The 19662-nt window shown below is 46.2% G+C and overlaps 1 protein-coding gene across 2 annotated transcripts; it reads right to left on the bottom strand.

The window, feature by feature from the left end:
- Nucleotides 1-4090: 4090 nt before the first annotated feature.
- LOC125524472 (putative protein phosphatase 2C 56) lies at nt 4091-9258 on the bottom strand. 2 transcript variants are annotated; one of them, XR_015610674.1, is made up of 9 exons: nt 8906-9258; nt 8280-8407; nt 8100-8198; nt 7839-7997; nt 7277-7363; nt 6879-6973; nt 5081-6780; nt 4850-4924; nt 4552-4591 (listed from the first exon to the last, which is right to left on the bottom strand). XR_015610674.1 is itself a non-coding variant. In XM_048689524.2 (8 exons), the coding sequence occupies exons 1-8, from the start codon at nt 9166-9168 to the stop codon at nt 4466-4468; spliced, it is 1032 nt and encodes a 343-aa protein (XP_048545481.1). In that variant the 5' UTR covers nt 9169-9251; the 3' UTR covers nt 4091-4465. The 2 variants fall into 2 exon arrangements, 1 of the variants encoding a protein (XP_048545481.1); XM_048689524.2 differs by lacking the exon at nt 5081-6780 and having other exon boundaries at nt 4091-4591; nt 8906-9251.
- Between the last annotated feature and the right edge of the window lie 10404 nt (nt 9259-19662).

The raw sequence follows: 19662 nt of genomic DNA, 5'->3' as shown, positions 1-19662 counted from the left end.
GCACCTCGTGCACGCCCTCGCAGGAGTTCCAAAGCTCGGCCCAACGCGTGAGGTAGTCGCGAGTCGACTCGTTGGGGCCTTGCATGCACAAGGAAAGCTGACGAGGCTTGGGAGGACGCTTGTACGTGCTTGTGAAGTTGCGAACGAATGCTTCGGTGAAGTCGACCCAGCTATTGATGCTGCGGGGCTTCAGGCTGTTCAGCCATGTCTGGGCCGTGCCCTGGAGCATGAGCGGAACGTATTTTACGGCGACACGCTTGTTGCCGTTCGCTATGTTGACAGCCATGGAGTAGTCAACCAGCCAGTCCTCCGGCTTCACGGAGCCGGTGTACTTGGGCGTGTCTCTTGGGAGCGTGAACCCTTTGGGAAAGGGCTCGTCTCAAATGCGGGGCCCGAAACAAGGCGGACCCAACTCGTCTTCTTCTTCCAGCGCCAGGGATCGGTGAAGTCGGTCGATCCGGTGGCGGGCGTCGTTTTCTCCGACTCCCTCTCGGCGGCCAAGGCGGTCGCCGAGAGTCAGATGGTCAGCAGGCGGCGGGGAGACTCACCTTTCCTTGCGAGGAGGAGGAGGCGGACAGTCGTCCCGTCGTTCCACTGCTCTCGGGCGGCCGTCTTGGTCGCGCTCTATGATAATGTGAGTCCGACTGTGGCTGACAGCCGGATCCTTGTCTTTCCTTCCTCAGGCGCCGCCAGTCGGCGTCCGAGACATCGCGCCTTGATCTCGGTGAAGGTCGTCGTTTTGCCGTTGCGGCGCCTCCGTGCGGCAGCCGGCCTCGTTCTGCGTGGCAGCTGCGTCGAGGAGCCGCTGGACTCGCTCCATCATCAGGCAGCGCTCTTCGCCCTCAAAGTTGTCCAGCTCGTCCGCCGCCGCCTAGGCGGCTCGAATGTTCTCCGCAGACGTGGCGTACATAGGGCGACTTGCCCCGAACAGGTTGGTGATGGCCACGCCGCGCTGCTGGACCGCGCCAAGGCGGCTGGGCCCAGCTGGGGCTGGCGAGCCACCCACAGCGCGATCCATCTCACGCTGGTAGGCTTCTGACAAGCGTCTCATGCTAGCCAGCTTCTTCACGCCTTCGACGAGCTGAAGGTGGCGCGCCTCCAACGTCTCCGCGTCAGCGTCTTCCGGAATATGCGCAGTCAGGTCTTGTAGTGCCGCGCCAAGTGGGTCATGCGCTCCTCCGCCGGGAGGCTCGTCATGACCGATGACGAGCACCTCGGTGACGGTGCTTCCGTCGCTCTCCGTGCGAGGGAGAGGCTCGTCGTAGACCACCACATTGGTGGGGAACGCGTCGAGCGACGCGGTGTCGGAGTCGACCAGCATCGGGTCGGTGGAGCCTACAGACTCCAAGTCCACGGCAGGCTCGCCGGCGACGTGGAGTTGGTCGAGGAGGCCCGCGAGGAGGCTCTCGGGGCCGCCCGTGCCTGCGTTGGATGCAGGTTCGTCAGAGAGGCAAACCTCGCCGACAAGATCGGCGAGGCAGCTGGCCGCACAGGCGATCTCAACACCGTGCAGCGCGTCAGCGCAAACTCCGTCTGGCGTGTCGGGCTGGCTGCGCTCGCCAGGGAAAAAAGGGTTCCCGTCCAAAGTAGGTCTCCGGACGACGGTGCACCAGGCCCCACGGTGGGCGTCAAATGTCGGGGGTTGGGTGCGACATATGCCAAAGGATGGCTTATCATGGTGGGGGCAAGTAGAACGTCACCGGTGCCTGGAAACGGGATAAGGCGAAGACATGCACACCGGCGAATCTAACCCAGCTTCAGGGCTCTCCGGGGAGATAATACCCCTACTGCTGCTCTACGGGGTCTCCGCATGATCACTATGGCAAAGTGTTTACACGGTTGCTCCTTGAGCTGTTTCCTGGAGGTAGGAGAAGGCAAGGCTAGCTCTCTCCTTCCTATATGATCTGGTCTAGTGCTAATGGATTCCAACCCTTTGCATGGATGCCCTGGGGGGTTTATATAGGCCTACCCCCCAGGGGTACAATGGTAATCTGGCTGGGCGCGGGCCCAGCCGTCAGTCTCTCTGGCCGCCGTCTTATCCGCCAACTGGTGGGCCCCGCCGACTGGCTTGGTGTCGAGCCGACAGGCCGCGTCTGCCGCGGGCGGGTCTTGCCGGCTGCAGATTACTGTAGCCGTGCCTCTAATGACGCGGGCTCGGTCATGAGGTCGTGATGACAGCCCCGCCGTCTGGCGGGCGATCACTGTGGCCACTACTTGTCATGTCTGATTAATGGCGTGTGGGGCCCGTGGGAGGGGCCGGCCGATTTCTGGTGGCCGACTCCCATCCGGGCCGACTGGTGGTGCTTTCGCCGTCTTTCGTACGCCCGCGGACTGGTGGGACCCATCATCCCTGGGTCGTACCAGCAGGCCGTCGTGGGCACAGGGCTCCGCCCCCTGGGGCTGATGTCAGGGCCGGCATGGCAACAGTGTCGCGCCGCGCGGAGATCTCCGCGGGTACGGCGTACTGTAGCCACGCCTGCCCTTGGAAAAGGGGTGGGAGTGGACCTTACTGTGGCCACTCCCCGTCCCGTCCCTCTTTATGAGGGCATGGGGGTTGTTGGCGTCGCGGGCCGACTCCCTAAGGCTGGCTTCTCTGGAAGTCGCCAGTCAGGAGTCGGCTCATCCTGAAGTCGTTCCTAGGACTCGGCCGCGAGTGGGCAGCCGGCCGCCTCGCCGCCGACTCTCAGAAGGCGGCACTTCGTCCTGGGGTCTCGAGGGGCGTAGTCTGCCCCAATGTCTTAAAAGGTTCTGGGACTGGGTTAGCCTACCCGTGGCCCATTACTCCGACAACCACATTCAAACATAGCATGACGGATATCTTCAGCACGTTCCTGACACACAGGGCATACAATATTACTCCCTCCGTTCCTAAATATAAGTCTTTTTAGAAATTCCACTACGGACTACATACGGATGTATATAGACATGTTTTAGAGTGTAGATTCACTCATTTTATTTTGTATGTAGTTCGTAATAAATTTTTTAAAAAGACTTATATTTAGGAACGGAGGGAGTAGTTTTTCTATGCCGGTTAGCAAGAATAGATTTACACGGAATAACTCCCATGTAACATCCGCCACACATGAACCTTAATTTTGCCTGGGACTTTCAATTTCCATAGTAGCTTCCAGATTGGGTTGACAGCCGAGCCACCCTGGATGTTGCTTCCTTCAAACTTGCTTCCATACCGACCATTCCACTCTAGTTATAGATGCTCTTACGCTCATCTATGCCACAAACCGAGGTTTGGCGCAAAAGATTGCAGTGGCAAAAAGATTTATTTCTTTTGTGTTTATGTTTCCTACCCGCAAAAAAAAATGTTTTTTTTACAGGGAAAGAAAAAGGAAAATATTGTTGGCTCGAAAATTCTTTGATTTCAGTGCTTCGGCTTTATTCTGCTCACCTTCTATAAACTTCTTTTCGCTCCTTCAAATCCAGGCAAAGAATACAGCATATTCTATTGCAAGGCATGTGCAGTGGTACTGTAATGTAGTAAGTTACTACAGGAAAGAAAAGGCTAGTGGCCACATCTTTTCCTAATTTAATTTTGATAATCAACATTTTTAGATGCATTAATCAATACTCCCTCTGTAAAGAAATATAAGAGCGTTTAGACTGTGTTCGGGACAAAGGAATTTTACAGGATTCGTCTAGGTTTCCTTTCCAATGGATATCTTTCCTTCAGAGGTGTTCGGTACACAGGAATAGCCACACCGATTCCTCAGGAAATGTTTCCCATCCTCCATTTTTCACGGGAACTAGAACATGCGCTCGAAGCTCATTTTTCGCGTAGGCCCGAGGCAAACAGGTGCAGCTCTGTGACTGCAGGATTTGATGTGCTTGACTGTAAAAGCGGGGTGCACCTGGTTTAGGAGAACAACGCAAGGAGACAAAGCAAAAAGGTAGTGGTGCATGTGGTCTGTGTTCATGTGTGACAATGATTCATCAAGAGACATGCACGGCCGGTCCTCCATTTTTCAGCATGGTGCATAAAAGCATTTTTAGATCCAATTTAGGATCTCTTGACATTGACATGAGTATGACATGTAGACCTCGGTTTTGTGAACAAACTAAACTGAACAAAAAACACTACGAAGAAAACACTCCACACTCCTTCAATTATTATTATAAGATAATGAAGCAGTGGTGTAATAGTAGCATGCCCTAGGCCTTCTCCATTTGTTGCACCAGAATGCAAAATGACGATGGAACGGACGTAACATCATGTTCCACGTTTGAGGTTTTCTCCAGATTTTGTGGACCCAACTACTAACAGATCTGATGCAATTCCACTAATGATAATAGATGCAAAAAATTCCCTACAAAAAGAACCAACCAATCGGCCAGTCTCTTTCACAGCTGTTGAAGTCTTGTTGGTGCCATAGATCAGAGGAAGATATTCTTTCGGATATTTCAAGTGACAAAACTTCACTGCCATCAATCTCCGTCACGTATCCTACATTGTTCAGTGGTGAAATCGCACCACAATGCATGTGATGTTGTCTGAGCTGTGCCGGGAGTGGGCCATTTCCGTCAGCTTCACCGCCGCTGCCTCAGGCCCGTCAGTTGCTCTCATAAGTGAAATAACATCCTTGTTTGTAAAAAGACACGAGATACTGATTAGCAGTGGACCAAATGAGATGCACAAATGATATGAAAGACCATGTTCACCACATTGAATGTGCCAACATGCAGCTACATCACTAAACCCATTATGGGCCGACCATGTGTTTGGGTTTATGCATCGGTAAAAAAAACTAACAAGGTTCTACTAAACCTTTCCAGATGCAAAGTTTAGTATTATTAGCGAACACAAGTCATGCCGCCATATGCCGTGCTAAATAGGTACCTCATTTTGCACAACATCCCAAAGACCATCTGTAGCGAGAACCAGGTATTCCAGGTCACTGTTGACCTGCGTTTCCTGCATTTTACAGTAGAACAGTACAAAAGATTCAGCAAGTAACACTTAAAATACTTTTCCAACAGCAAGACCTTCAGTGAAGTTGCGTTAACACTAGAATACTAAAAAAATCCTGCATTCAGAAGTTCCAGAATCTAAATAAACTTCAGAACACACCATTTCCATTTTCCAGTGAAGTTGTGTTAACTGCTTGAGGCCCTTTGTCCCTTTTCATAAATTAACCTTCTGAAATGAGCTGTATAATATGACAAACATTGTTGTGACTTTACTGTTACCAGATATACACATAATATTCTGACAATGTTGGTTATCGTTATTCAATCTGCCTATCTACATGTTGACATTCCTCTCCAGAGTCCAGGCAAACAACTACTCCCTCCGTTCCTAAATACTACCTCCGTAAACTAATATAAAAGCGTTTAGAATACTAAAGTAGTAATCTAAACACTCTTATATTAGTTTACAGAGGGAGTATTTGTCTTTTTAGAGATTTTAAATGGACTACCACATACGGATGTATATAGACATATTTTAGAGTGTAGATTCACTCATTTCGCTCCGTATGTAGTTACTTGGTTGAAATATCTAGAAAGACAAATATTTAGGAACGGAGGGAGTACATCAATAGCAAAATCCTGAAGGCTTGCCAAGGAGCCGCATATGATAGTTACACCCAAAAAAGGATTTTAAACATGCCCTGTTATGTAATCGTAGCAATATTATCTATTACTATTAGAACAGGGCTTAACCTCCCATCTTCGTTTCCCTGAAAAAAAATCACATCTCCATTTCATACAACACCTCTTTCACTTCCCACTCAAAATACCAGGAAAAGAATCCTCTCTCAGAGACAAATTAATGTAGTCTTCCTCCCGCCTCACAAACTCCTAAAATTAAGGAGGAAATGTGAAAAATTCTACAAAAGAATGCTGCCTATAAGATAAAACCACAACATCATATCTTGCATCACTGAAATGAGTTCTTGCTGCAGACAGCAATAGACGTGAACGTGAGTGTCTCTCACTAGGACGTGAAAATATCCATCCATAAGAATATCAGATAAACATGTGAAGGATGATAAAAATATTGGCATACATGATTTCTTTTGGTTTCGCAAGTAGCCTAGATTATTCTACTTCCAGTTGGAAGACCCATATAGATACCCAAGTTAAAGTTACAGCTTTCAGGACTGGAGTCAAGGTTGCAACAAGAATCTACTACCATCATCCAATAAATCTCTCCTACTTAAAAAAACGTAACATTCTGTCGTCCACCTCATCTTTGGTCCAACCTTACTTACGTCCTCCCCTCCCCCTTTCCGTTTTGATTTTCCCCCTCCTATCTCTGTTTCTTTCAATCGGTTTTCCCTAAAAACCACCTTAACTGCCCCACCTTTTATTAACTTCCCAAATAAAATTCGGATTTCTTAGGTAAGCCAATAAGTGCTACCAATACGTATTTACCAAATAAAATCATATTTCCTTACACAATCACATTAATACGGGCAGGTGAATTGCAGGCTAACATACTATAATATTTATACCTGTTGTGACGCACGGGCAATTATCTATCTACAGGACAATTATAAAATTCCAACTGTTTGATCCAGCAAGCAATGGTCCAGATCACAGGTGATTAAAGGTGCCACCATCCCCATATTTTCTAACATGATCAATCAGTAAACGACATAATTTTATTAGACAGACTGAAATTGCAGTTTATGAAGGACTGCGGAAAATCCATTTGAATTCAGGTCAATGGTCTGTGAAGTGGGCATTCGTCCTTTCTTCTCAGGTTGATGGTCCATAAAGTGGGAATTCATTATTCCTCAATTGCATGGAAATGGATATTTGAGTCTACAAAAACAAAAACAGCACGAGGAAACCCCCGGTTCCTTCCTCAATAATACTGAAGTCCCAGGGACTGGGAATTAACACAGAACTAAATTAGATACCTGAATGTCAGGCTCTGCTATCACATAATTCTTCAATCCACGGTTGCCAAATGCACGGGACATTGCCAGAATTCCATCAACCCTCCAAGTAAAACCTGCAGAAGAGCTCGTACGAAAACAGAAAAACAAACCAAAATGATAACAGTATTTCTAAAGAACCTTCAACTAATAGAAAAATAGGAGACATGTGGTGTTAGACATGTACACAATTACTCGTGTAATTTCCCCATTTTAAAAACTTTGGATTTGAATAAGGAAAAAATGTAGGTTGACTTATAGTTCCCCATTGATGCCTCAAGAAAATAATTAAGGTAATACCTCGATTCTGGCTAGCTTCTACATCCAATTAAGTTGAAGCTAGCTAATACCAGAAGAGTACTGTAAGAACGAAGTCTTACCATCATAACTAACGCCACCTCCAGCATTCTCAATTCTCGTTCGCTCATCCTTTAAGTTAGGTTTATGGTCATCTGAGAGTGGGATAGCTACAAAACAGTGACAACCATGTCTTTTTATATTATTCACGGGTAAGACGGAACCAGAGAACAATTAGTGCTCAAAATTTGTAGAGCAATATAGCAACATAACAATGTATGCATGTATGGAAGAATTAAAAAAAGCTGAGGTGAACAGTCAATAACTGAATTTAGTATTTAGTGGGCCAGAGTATTCATTCCTTAACACACTAAAATAAATAACTGAAAAGCACTCATTTCATAACTGGGACTCAGAAGACACATGTCAAATCCCTAGCAAATACTCCCTCCACGAAAAGAATTATGGATCGGAGGGAGTATCATTTAAGCAAGTTTAATTGTACTATTAACTACATTACAAGGATATGCTAGCCACTGGATGGCAGAGAGTTTCAGTGTAGAGTAAGCATTGGCAGTTGTTGGTTGTATTGGATATCAGAAAGAAGGATCTTCACTAACAAAAATACGATAAGAAAAATATTACCTTTGCCACCTTTTAAAGCGATAGCACGTGAATCGCCAACATTTGCTACATAAAGTTGTTCACCAACCAAAACAGCAGCCAAAGCTGTCGAACCATCCTCCCTATAAGGAGTGGTTACCGATTCTAAGAAATCAGCATCACTTTTCAGGAAGGTCGTCTCTGTTTTAAAGTAGTCAACAGTGATAAGATAAGTATGATGTGGCACTGGTAAGGGCCTTACTATGCAAGAAGGTATAGTAAACAGAAGGAAAAACACATTACTTAGAGCAAGCTTTGGGTTTCTCAGGAACTGAGGATGCTCGATAAGGTTGTCAAGCAGATGTTCCTTTAGATATTCAGCAGCAAGTGCTCCTGCATGACCTAGTGTACCAAATATTTTAAAAGCATAAACATGGTAGCCAATGAATCACAGACTAATGAAGGCAAGTTTTAAGATAATACCATCAAATACACCAAACAGGCTAACTGTCTGTCCCTTAATTTTAGCGAACTTTACGTCGTAGCGATCCTCCATAGTAGGTCTCCTCCCCTTAAAACTTGAATATCCACAGCTCAGATTACCATCCTCACTGGCAACAAATTGTTTATATTACATCAATCCAAATAGTATGTCAACCTCTTAATACAACGAAGAATCATGAGCACATGAAGTGAAAGGAATTGCACGTACAAGCTACCTGGAGGTCAATGGCTAGAAGATAAATTTAATCGTAGTGTAATTATTTTTTAGAAGTATTCAAAATGAAATACAGTAGCTCATATTGCTAGGATTGTAGTACAAAAGTAACTCTCTGAGATGTTTCAGAAGCTAATGAAGCACAACTGAATCGCCTCTTCTTTTCAGTCAGCGCTTCAGAATAGATGGTATGGCGACATTCCCTAGCATTTTATCCAATTGGTATCTGTCAATGGCGCTCTCGGCGCGGCGGTGGCACAAACCCAGATTGAACGCCCGCCGGTAAGCATCTAGATATGGCCAGCATCCATGGGTTTCCACGAACACGCCAGTGGCGCACACGGGCATTAAGGCATCACCAGGCGGGGTGTTCATTGGACCTTTAAATTACCTCTCGAAGCCGCCGCTAAGCAAGTCACGCAGCACCGCTCGTCTCGTCGCCAAGCCGCGCCGCGGCTGCAACTGTGGTAGAGCCGACGAGGACGAAGAGGAGGATTCAGGCGTCGTCCTGCCCACAGAGCCTGAGGCCGCGGCCCGGAACCCGCGCCCGCCGGGTGTCGCGCGGTGCGTCACGACGGAGGCGGTCACCCGGCGCCGACCCGCCGCTCCAATGCCGACCAGACCACGCAGGTTAGCGGCAGCGACGCGTGCCATCACTAGCAGGTTTCTAGACCTTCCGGAGGGGGCTAGTGAGCTGGGTCTTTGGTTCTGGATGGGAGAAAAGGGAGAGAAAAAAGGGGCGGTTATTCAAGGGCAAACCTAGACATATGTGCCGTGCTTATAGGGCCGGCCCATGGGCATGGGGGCATGGGTTTTTGGCACAACACGGCACGCGAATATATATGGGCCAGGCTGGCTTTCGGCCTGCCACAGATCACAGGCTTAAGCCGGCACGCCACGACCCTTTTAGCACAGCATGGCCCGGCAAGTGGCTCAAGTCGGCCCTTTTAGCAGTTTTGACTTGTTTCAGGCTTTTTTTGGGGTTGTTTTAGCCTCTCTTTTTTTACGAAATTTTACCTTTTAACTTAAAATTAGGATGCCCTCAAAAAAAACTTAAAATTAGGAAATATGCACGTGCTTTACAACAGGAGAAACAAATTGTCGCATGTCCCTAGTGATTTTATCTATGCTGCCACTTCTCTTCGCATTTGTAATTCAGTAAACTTGTAATGATGGTTGGCATCACCCTGTCTCGTATACACTTGGTGCATGGACCGTCCCCAACATTCATGCTTTACTACAGTGCAACCGCCTGCGCTCAAACATCCCTTGCCCATCATCAACACCATCAGCTTTTTATTATGCAAAGGATTTGTGAAAGGTGAAAGATACATCATGATGCAAGAATTGTATTAGAAAAATATCAATATTTTTAAGTTCTAACTAACTTCACATAGGTTTGTGTCAATCCACCATCTTCATGAATATGAAATGTGATTTTATTCTTCCAAGTATTTGTGTGTGTGTGTGTGTGCAGGTATGGTCGACAGTTGTTTGCGTGAATCTTCTATTGGTTCGATTAACCTTGGTTCTCTAGTGAGGGAAGTACTATCTGCTACTATACTACATCACCCTTCCTCTTCGGGAAAATCCCAACGCCCATCACAAGGAGGAATGATGACTGCAACAAGCAAATAATTAACGTGGTTCTAACAAAATATAACGGAAGGCATCTAGAGCATCGGTCTCGGGCTGTTACAACTCTCCCCCACTTATAAGAGATCTCGCCCCGAGATCTTAGGAATGAGAAGAGGAAGTAGTAAAACTAAGTTGCTTCTTTCACAAACGAGTGAAATCAACGACCGTTGAATGGTTGAGAAGCTAAGAAGGTACACAAAGGAGATTAATGAAGTTCAAATCACTCAGTAGAAAAGAGAAAGGATGAATACCATGAGAACCTTGGAGATTGCAAAGACATATAGGATGCATAAAGTGTTGGAAATATGTCCTAGAGGCAATAATAAAATGGTTATTATTCTATTTCCTTGTTCATGATAATTGTCTATTGTTCATGCTATAACTGTGTTATCTAGAAATCGTAATACATGTGTGAATACATAGACCACAACATGTCCCTAGTGAGCCTCTAGTTGACTAGCTCGTTGATCAATAGATGGTTACGGTTTCCTAACCATGGACATAGGATGTCATTGATAACGGGATCACATCATTAGGATAATGATGTGATGGACAAGACCCAATCCTAAGCATAGCACAAGATCGTGTAGTTCGTCTGCTAAAGCTTTTCTAATGTCAAGTATCCTTTCCTTAGACCATGAGATTGTGCAACTCCCGGATACCGTAAGGGTACTTTGGGTGTGCCAAACGTCACAACGTAACTGGTTGGCTATAAAGGTACACTACGGGTATCTCCGAAAGTATCTGTTGGGTTGGCACGAATCGAAACTGGGATTTGTCACTCCGTATGACGGAGAGGTATCTCTGGGTCCACTCGGTAGGACATCATCATAATGAGCTCAATGTGATCGAGGAGTTGTTCACGGGATGATGTGTTATGGGAACGAGTAAAGAGACTTGTCGTAACGAGATTGAACAAGGTATCGGTATACCGACGATCGAATCTCGGGCAAGTATCGTACCGATAGAAAAAGGGAATGTTATACGGGATTGATTGAATCCTCGACATCGTGGTTCATCCGATGAGATTATCGTGGAGCATGTGGGAGCCAACATGGGTATCCAGATCCCGCTGTTGGTTATTGACCGGAGAGTTGTCTCGGTCATGTCTACGTGTCTCCCGAACCCATAGGGTCTACACACTTAAGATTCGGTGACACTAGAGTTGTAGAGATATTAGTATGCGGTTAACCGAAAGTTGTTCGGAGTCCCGGATGAGATCCCGGACGTCGCGAGGAGTTCCTAAATGGTCCGGAGGTAAAGAATTATATATAGGAAGTCCAATTTCGGCCACCGGGAGAGTTTCGGGGGTCACCGGTATTGTACCAGGACCACCGGAAGGGTCCCGGGGGTCCACCGGGTGGGGCCACCTATCCCGAAGGGCCCCATGGGCTGAAGTGGCGTGGGAACCAGCCCCTGGTGGGCTGGTGCGCCCCACCCAAGGATCCAAGGCGCCTAGGGTTGGAAACCCTAGGGGGGGGCGTTGCCCCCCGAGGGGGCATGTGCCCCCTGGTTGGAAACCCTAAGGGGGCCGTTGCCCCCCGAGGGGCCGCCGCCCCCCCTTTAGATGAGATCTCCAAGGGGGCATGCGCCACCCTAACCCCTATATATAGTGGTGGGGAGAGAGGGCAGCCGCACCCTAAGCGCTGGCGCCTCCCTCTCCCTCCCGTGACACCTCTTCCTCCTCCAGTAGCGCTTGGCGAAGCCCTGCTGGAATCCCGCTACTTCCACCACCACGCTGTCGTGCTGCTGGATCTCCATCAACTTCTCCTCCCCCCTTGCTGAATCAAGAAGGAGGAGACGTCTCCGCTCCGTACGTGTGTTGAACGCAGAGGTGTCGTCCGTTCGGCGCTAGGATCATCGGTGATTTGGATCACGACGAGTACGACTCCATCAACCCCGTTCTCTTGAACGCTTCCGCTCGCGATCTACAAGGGTATGTAGATGCACTCCTCTCTCCCTCATTGCTAGATGACTCCATAGATTGATCTTGGTGATGCATAGAAAATTTTAAATATCTGCTACGATCCCCAATAGTGGTATTGGAGCTAGGTCTATGCGTAGTTTCTATGCACGAGTAAAAAACAAGTTGTTGTGGGCATCGATTTTGTCAATTTACTTGCCGTTACTAGTCTTATCTTGATTCGGCGGCATCGTGGTGTTGGGTTTCGTAGTAATTTCAAAAAAAATCCTACGCACACGCAAGATCATGGTGATGCATAGCAACGAGAGGGGGAGAGTGTGATCTACGTACCCTTGTAGATCAACAACGGAAGCGTTAACTTGGTTGATGTAGTCATACGTCTTCACGGCCCGACCGATCAAGCACCGAAACTACGACACCTCCGAGTTCTAGCACACGTTCAGCTCGATGACGATCCCTGGACTCCGATCCAGCAAAGTGTCGGGGAAGAGTTCCGTTAGCACGACGGCGTGGTGATGATCTTGATGTACTACTGTCGCAGGGCTTCGCCTAAGCACCGCTACAATATTATCGAGGACTATGGTGGAAGGGGGCACCGCACACGGCTAAGAATATGATCACGTGGATCAACTTGTGTGTCTAGGGGTGCCCCCTGCCCCCGTATATAAAGGAGCAAGGGGGAGGAGGCCGGCTGGCCCCTATGGCGCGCCAAGGAGGAGTCCTCCTCCTAGTAGGAGTAGGACTCCTACTAGGAGGGGGAAAGAAGTGGGGAGGGAGAAGGAAAGGGGGGCGCCGCCCCCCTCTCCTAGTCCAATTCGGACCAGGGGGGAGGAGGCGCGCGGCCCACCTTTGGCTGCCCCTCTCTCTCTCCACTAAGGCCCATATGGCCCATTACCTCTCCCGGGGGGGTTCCGGTAACCCTCCGGCTCTCCGGTTTTCTCCGAAATCACCCGGAACACTTCCGGTGTCCGAATATAGCCGTCCAATATATCAATCTTTATGTCTCGACCATTTTGAGACTCCTCGTCATGTCCGTGATCACATCCGGGACTCCGAACAACCTTCGGTACATCAAAATGCATAAACTCATAATATAACTGTCATCGTAACCTTAAGCGTGCGGACCCTACGGGTTCGAGAACAATGTAGACATGACCGAGACACGTCTCCGGTCAATAACCAATAGCGGAACCTGGATGCTCATATTGGATCCTACATATTCTACGAAGATCTTTTATCGGTCAGACCGCATAACAACATACGTTGTTCCCTTTGTCATCGGTATGTTACTTGCCCGAGATTCGATCGTCGGTATCCTATACCTAGTTCAATCTCGTTACCGGCAAGTCTCTTTACTCGTTCTGTAATACATCATCCCGCAACTAACTCATTAGTTGCAATGCTTGCAAGGCTTAAGTGATGTGCATTACTGAGAGGGCCCAGAGATACCTCTCCGACAATCGGAGTGACAAATCCTAATCTCGAAATACGCCAACTCAACATGTACCTTTGGAGACACCTGTAGAGCTCCTTTCTAATCACCCATTTACGTTGTGACGTTTGGTATCACACAAAGTGTTCCTCTGGCAAACGGGAGTTGCATAATCTCATAGTCATAGGAACATGTATAAGTCATGAAGAAAGCAATAGCAACATACTAAACGATCGGGTGCTAAGCTAATGGAATGGGTCATGTCAATCAGATCATTCAACTAATGATGTGATCCCGTTAATCGAATAACAACTCTTTGTCCATGGTTAGGAAACATAAGCATCTTTGATTAACGAGCTAGTCAAGTAGAGGCATACTAGTGACACTCTGTTTGTCTATGTATTCATACATGTATTATGTTTCCGGTTAATACAATTCTAGCATGAATAATAAACTTTTATCATGATATAAGGAAATAAATAATAACTTTATTATTGCCTCTAGGGCATATTTCCTTCAGTCTCCCACTTGCACTAGAGTCAATAATCTAGATTACACAGTAATGATTCTAACACCCATGGAGCCTTGGTGCTGATCATGTTTTGCTCGTGGAAGAAGCTTAGTCAACGGGTCTGCAACATTCAGATCCGTATATATCTTGCAAATCTCTATGTCTCCCACCTGGACTAGATCCCGGATGGAATTGAAGCGTCTCTTGATGTGCTTGGTTCTCTTGTGAAATCTGGATTCCTTCGCCAAGGCAATTGCACCAGTATTGTCACAAAAGATTTTCATTGGACCCGATGCACTAGGTATGACACCTAGATCGGATATGAACTCCTTCATCCAGACTCCTTCATTCACTGCTTCCGAAGCAGCTATGTATTCCGCTTCACACGTAGATCCCGTCACGACGCTCTGTTTAGAACTGCACCAACTGACAGCTTCACCGTTTAATGTAAACACGTATCCGGTTTGCGATTTAGAATCGTCCAGATCAGTGTCAAAGCTTGCATCAACGTAACCGTTTACGATGAGCTCTTTGTCACCTCCATATACGAGAAACATATCCTTAGTCCTTTTCAGGTACTTCAGGATGTTCTTGACCGCTGTCCAGTGATCCACTCCTGGATTACTTTGGTACCTCCCTGCTAGACTTATAGCAAGGCACACATCAGGTCTGGTACACAGCATTGCATACATGATAGAGCCTATGGCTGAAGCATAGGGAACATCTTTCATTTTCTCTCTATCTTCTGTAGTGGTCGGGCATTGAGTCTGACTCAACTTCACACCTTGTAATACAGGCAAGAACCCTTTCTTTGCTTGATCCATTTTGAACTTCTTCAAAATCTTGTCAAGGTATGTGCTTTGTGAAAGTCCAATTAAACGTCTTGATCTATCTCTATAGATCTTTATGCCTAATATGTAAGCAGTTTCACCGAGGTCTTTCATTGAAAAACGCTTATTCAAGTATCCCTTTATGCTAAATTCTATATCATTTCCAATCAGTAATATGTCATCCACATATAATATCAGAAATGCTACAGAGCTCCCACTCACTTTCTTGTAAATACAGGCTTCTCCAAAAGTCCGTATAAAACCAAATGCTTTGATCACACTATCAAAGCGTTTATTCCAACTCCGATAGGCTTGCACCAGTCCATAAATGGATCGCTGGAGCTTGCACACTTTGTTAGCTCCCTTTGGATCGACAAAACCTTCCGGTTGCATCATATACAACTCTTCTTCCAGAAATCCATTCAGGAATGCAGTTTGACATCCATCTGCCAAATTTCATAATCATAAAATGCGGCAATTGCTAACATGATTCGGACAGACTTAAGCATCGCTACGGGTGAGAAGGTCTCATCGTAGTCAACCCCTTGAACTTGCCGAAACCCTTTTGCGACAAGTCGAGCTTTGTAGACAGTAATATTACCGTCGGCGTCAGTATTCTTCTTGAAGATCCATTTATTCTCAATTGCTTGCCGATCATTGGGCAAGTCAACCAAAGTCCATACTTTGTTCTCATACATGGATCCCATCTCAGATTTCATGGCTTCAAGCCATTTTGCGGAATCTGGGCTCACCATCGCTTCTTCATAGTTCATAGGTTCATCATGATCTAGTAGCATGACTTCCAGAATTGGATTACCGTACCACTCTGGCGCGGATCTCACTCTGGTTGATCTACGAGGTTCAGTAGTATCTTGTTCTGAAGTTTCATGATCATTATCATCAGCTTCCTCACTAATTGGTGTAGGTGTCACAGAAACAGTCTTCTGTGATGCACTACTTTCCAATAAGGGAGCAGGTACAGTTACCTCATCAAGTTCTACTTTCCTCCCACTCACTTCTTTCGAGAGAAACTCCTTCTCCAGAAAGTTTCCGAACTTAGCAACAAAAGTCTTGCCTTCGGATCTGTGATAGAAGGTGTATCCAATAGTCTCCTTTGGATATCCTATGAAGACACATTTCTCCGATTTGGGTTCGAGCTTATCAGGCTGAAGCTTTTTCGCATAAGCATCGCAACCCCAAACTTTCAGAAATGACAACTTTGGTTTCTTGCCAAACCATAGTTCATAAGGCATCGTCTCAACGGATTTTGATGGTGCCCTATTAACGTGAATGCGGCCGTCTCCAAAGCATAACCCCAAAACGATAGCGGTAAATCAGTAAGAGACATCATAGATCGCACCATATCTAGTAAAGTACGATTATGACGTTCGGACACACCATTATGCTGTGGTGTTCCGGGTGGCATGAGTTGCGAAACTATTCCGCATTGTTTCAAATGTACACCAAACTCGTAACTCAAATATTCTCCTCCACGATCAGATCGTAGAAACTTTATTTTCTTGTTACGATGATTTTCAACTTCACTCTGAAATTCTTTGAACTTTTCAAACGTTTCAGACTTATGTTTCATTAAGTAGATATACCCATATCTGCTTAAGTCATCTGTGAAGGTGAGAAAATAACGATATCCGCCACGAGCCTCAATATTCATCGGACCACATACATCTGTATGTATGATTTCCAACAAATCTGTTGCTCTCTCCATAGTACCGGAGAACGGCGTTTTAGTCATCTTGCCCATGAGGCACGGTTCGCAAGTACCAAGTGATTCATAATCAAGTGGTTCCAAAAGTCCATCAGTATGGAGTTTCTTCATGCGCTTTACACCGATATGACCTAAACGGCAGTGCCACAAATAAGTTGCACTATCATTATCAACTATGCATCTTTTGGCTTCAACATTATGAATATGTGTGTTACTACTATCGAGATTCAATAAGAATAGACCACTCTTCAAGGGTGCATGACCATAAAAGATATTACTCATATAAATAGAACAACCATTATTCTTTGATTTAAATGAATAACCGTCTCGGATCAAACAAGATCCAGATATAATGTTCATGCTTAACGCTGGCACCAAATAACAATTATTTAGGTCTAATATTAATCCCGAAGGTAGATGTAGAGGTAGCGTGCCGACCGCGATCACATCGATTTTAGAACCGTTTCCCACGCGCATCGTCACCTCGTCCTTAGCCAATCTTCGCTTAATCCGTAGTCCCTGTTTCGAGTTGCAAATATTTGCAACAGAACCAGTATCAAATACCCAGGTGCTACTGCGAGCATTAGTAAGGTACACATCAATAACATGTATATCACATATACCTTTGTTCACCTTGCCATCCTTCTTATCCGCCAAATACTTGGGGCAGTTCCGCTTCCAGTGACCAGTCTGCTTGCAGTAGAAGCACTCAGTTTCAGGCTTAGGTCCAGACTTGGGTTTCTTCTCTTGAGCAGCAACTTGCTTGCTGTTCTTCTTGAAGTTCCCCTTCTTCTTCCCTTTGCCCTTTTTCTTGAAACTAGTGGTCTTGTTGACCATCAACACTTGATGCTCCTTTTTGATTTCTACCTCCGCAGCTTTCAGCATTGCGAAGAGCTCGGGAATAGTCTTATTCATCCCTTGCATATTATAGTTCATCACGAAGCTCTTGTAACTTGGTGGCAGTGATTGGAGAATTCTGTCAGTGACGCAATCATCTGGAAGATTAACTCCCATTTGAATCAAGTGATTATTATACCCAGACATTTTGAGTATATGCTCACTGACAGAACTGTTCTCCTCCATCTTGCAGCTATAGAACTTATTGGAGACTTCATATCTCTCAATCCGGGCATTTTCTTGAAATACTAACTTCAACTCCTGGAACATCTCATATGCTCCATGACGTTCAAAACGTCGTTGAAGTCCCGGTTCTAAGCCGTAAAGCATGGCACACTGAACTATCGAGTAGTCATCAGCTTTGCTCTGCCAGACGTTCACAACATCTGGTGTTGCTCCAGCAGCAGGCCTGGCACCCAGCGGTGCTTCCAGGACATAATTCTTATGTGCAGCAATGAGGATAATCCTCAAGTTACGGACCCAGTCCGTGTAACTGCTACCATCATCTTTCAACTTTGCTTTCTCAAGGAACGCATTAAAATTCAATGGAACAACAGCACGGGCCATTTATCTACAATCATGCATAAAACAAGCAAGATACTATCAGGTACTAAGTTCATGATAAATTTAGGTTCAATTAATCATATTACTTAAAGAACTCCCACTTAGATAGACATCCCTCTAATCCTCTAAGTGATTACGTGATCCAAATCAACTAAACCATGTCCGATCATCACGTGAGATGGAATAGTTTCATTGGTGAACATCACTATGTTGATCATATCTACTATATGATTCATGCTCGACCTTTCGGTCTCCGTGTTCCGAGGCCATATCTGTATATGCTTGGCTCGTCAAGTATAACCTGAGTATTCCGCGTGTGCAACTGTTTTGCACCCGTTGTATTTGAACGTAGAGCCTATCACACCCGATCATCACGTGGTGTCTCAGCACGAAGAACTTTCGCAACGGTGCATACTCAGGGAGAACACTTCTTGATAATTAGTGAGAGATCATCTTATAATGCTACCGTCAATCAAAGCAAGATAAGATGCATAAAAGATAAACATCACATGCAATCAATATAAGTGATATGATATGGCCATCATCATCTTGTGCTTGTGATCTCCATCTCCGAAGCACCGTCATGATCACCATCGTCACCGGCGCGACACCTTGATCTCCATCGTAGCATCGTTGTCGTATCGCCAATCTTATGCTTCCACGACTATCGCTACCGCTTAGTGATAAAGTAAAGCATTACAGCGCGATTGCATTGCATACAATAAAGCGACAACCATATGGCTCCTGCCAGTTGCCGATAACTCGGTTACAAAACATGATCATCTCATACAATAAAATTTAGCATCATGTCTTGACCATATCACATCACAACATGCCCTGCAAAAACAAGTTAGACGTCCTCTACTTTGTTGTTGCATGTTTTACGTGGCTGCTATGGGCTTAAGCAAGAACCAATCTTACCTACGCATCAAAATCACAACGATAGTTTGTCAAGTTGGTGCTGTTTTAACCTTCACAAGGACCGGGCGTAGCCACACTTGGTTCAACTAAAGTTGGAGAAACTGTCACCCGCAAGCCACCTATGTGCAAAGCACGTCGGGAGAACCGGTCTCGCGTAAGCGTACACGTAATGTCGGTCCGGGCCGCTTCGTCCAACAATACCGCCGAACCAAAGTATGACATGCTGGTAAGCAGTATGACTTATATCGCCCACAACTCACTTCTGTTCTACTCGTGCATATAACATCAACATATAAAACCTAGGCTCGGATGCCACTGTTGGGGAACGTAGTAATTTCAAAAAATTTCCTACGCACACGCAAGATCATGGTGATGCATAGCAATGAGAGGGGGAGAGTGTGATCTACGTACCCTTGTAGATCGACAACGGAAGTGTTAACTTGGTTGATGTAGTCGTACGTCTTCACGGCCCGACCGATCAAGCACCGAAACTACGGCACCTCCGAGTTCTAGCACACGTTCAGCTCGATGACGATCCCCGGACTCCGATCCAACAAAGTGTTGGGGAAGAGTTCCGTCAGCACGACGGCGTGGTGACGATCTTGATGTACTACTGTCGCAGGGCTTCGCCTAAGCACCGCTACAATATTATCGAGGACTATGGTGGAAGGGGGCACCGCACACGGCTAAGAATATGATCACGTG

The sequence above is a fragment of the Triticum urartu genome, chromosome 7A (genome assembly GCF_056163025.1).
Source record: "Triticum urartu cultivar PI428250 chromosome 7A, HENAU_Tu73, whole genome shotgun sequence".
In the NCBI taxonomy this organism is placed as follows: domain Eukaryota; kingdom Viridiplantae; phylum Streptophyta; class Magnoliopsida; order Poales; family Poaceae; genus Triticum; species Triticum urartu.
The sequence above is the reverse complement of the archived record's forward strand: the minus strand, read 5'-3'. Positions and strand labels throughout refer to the sequence as shown.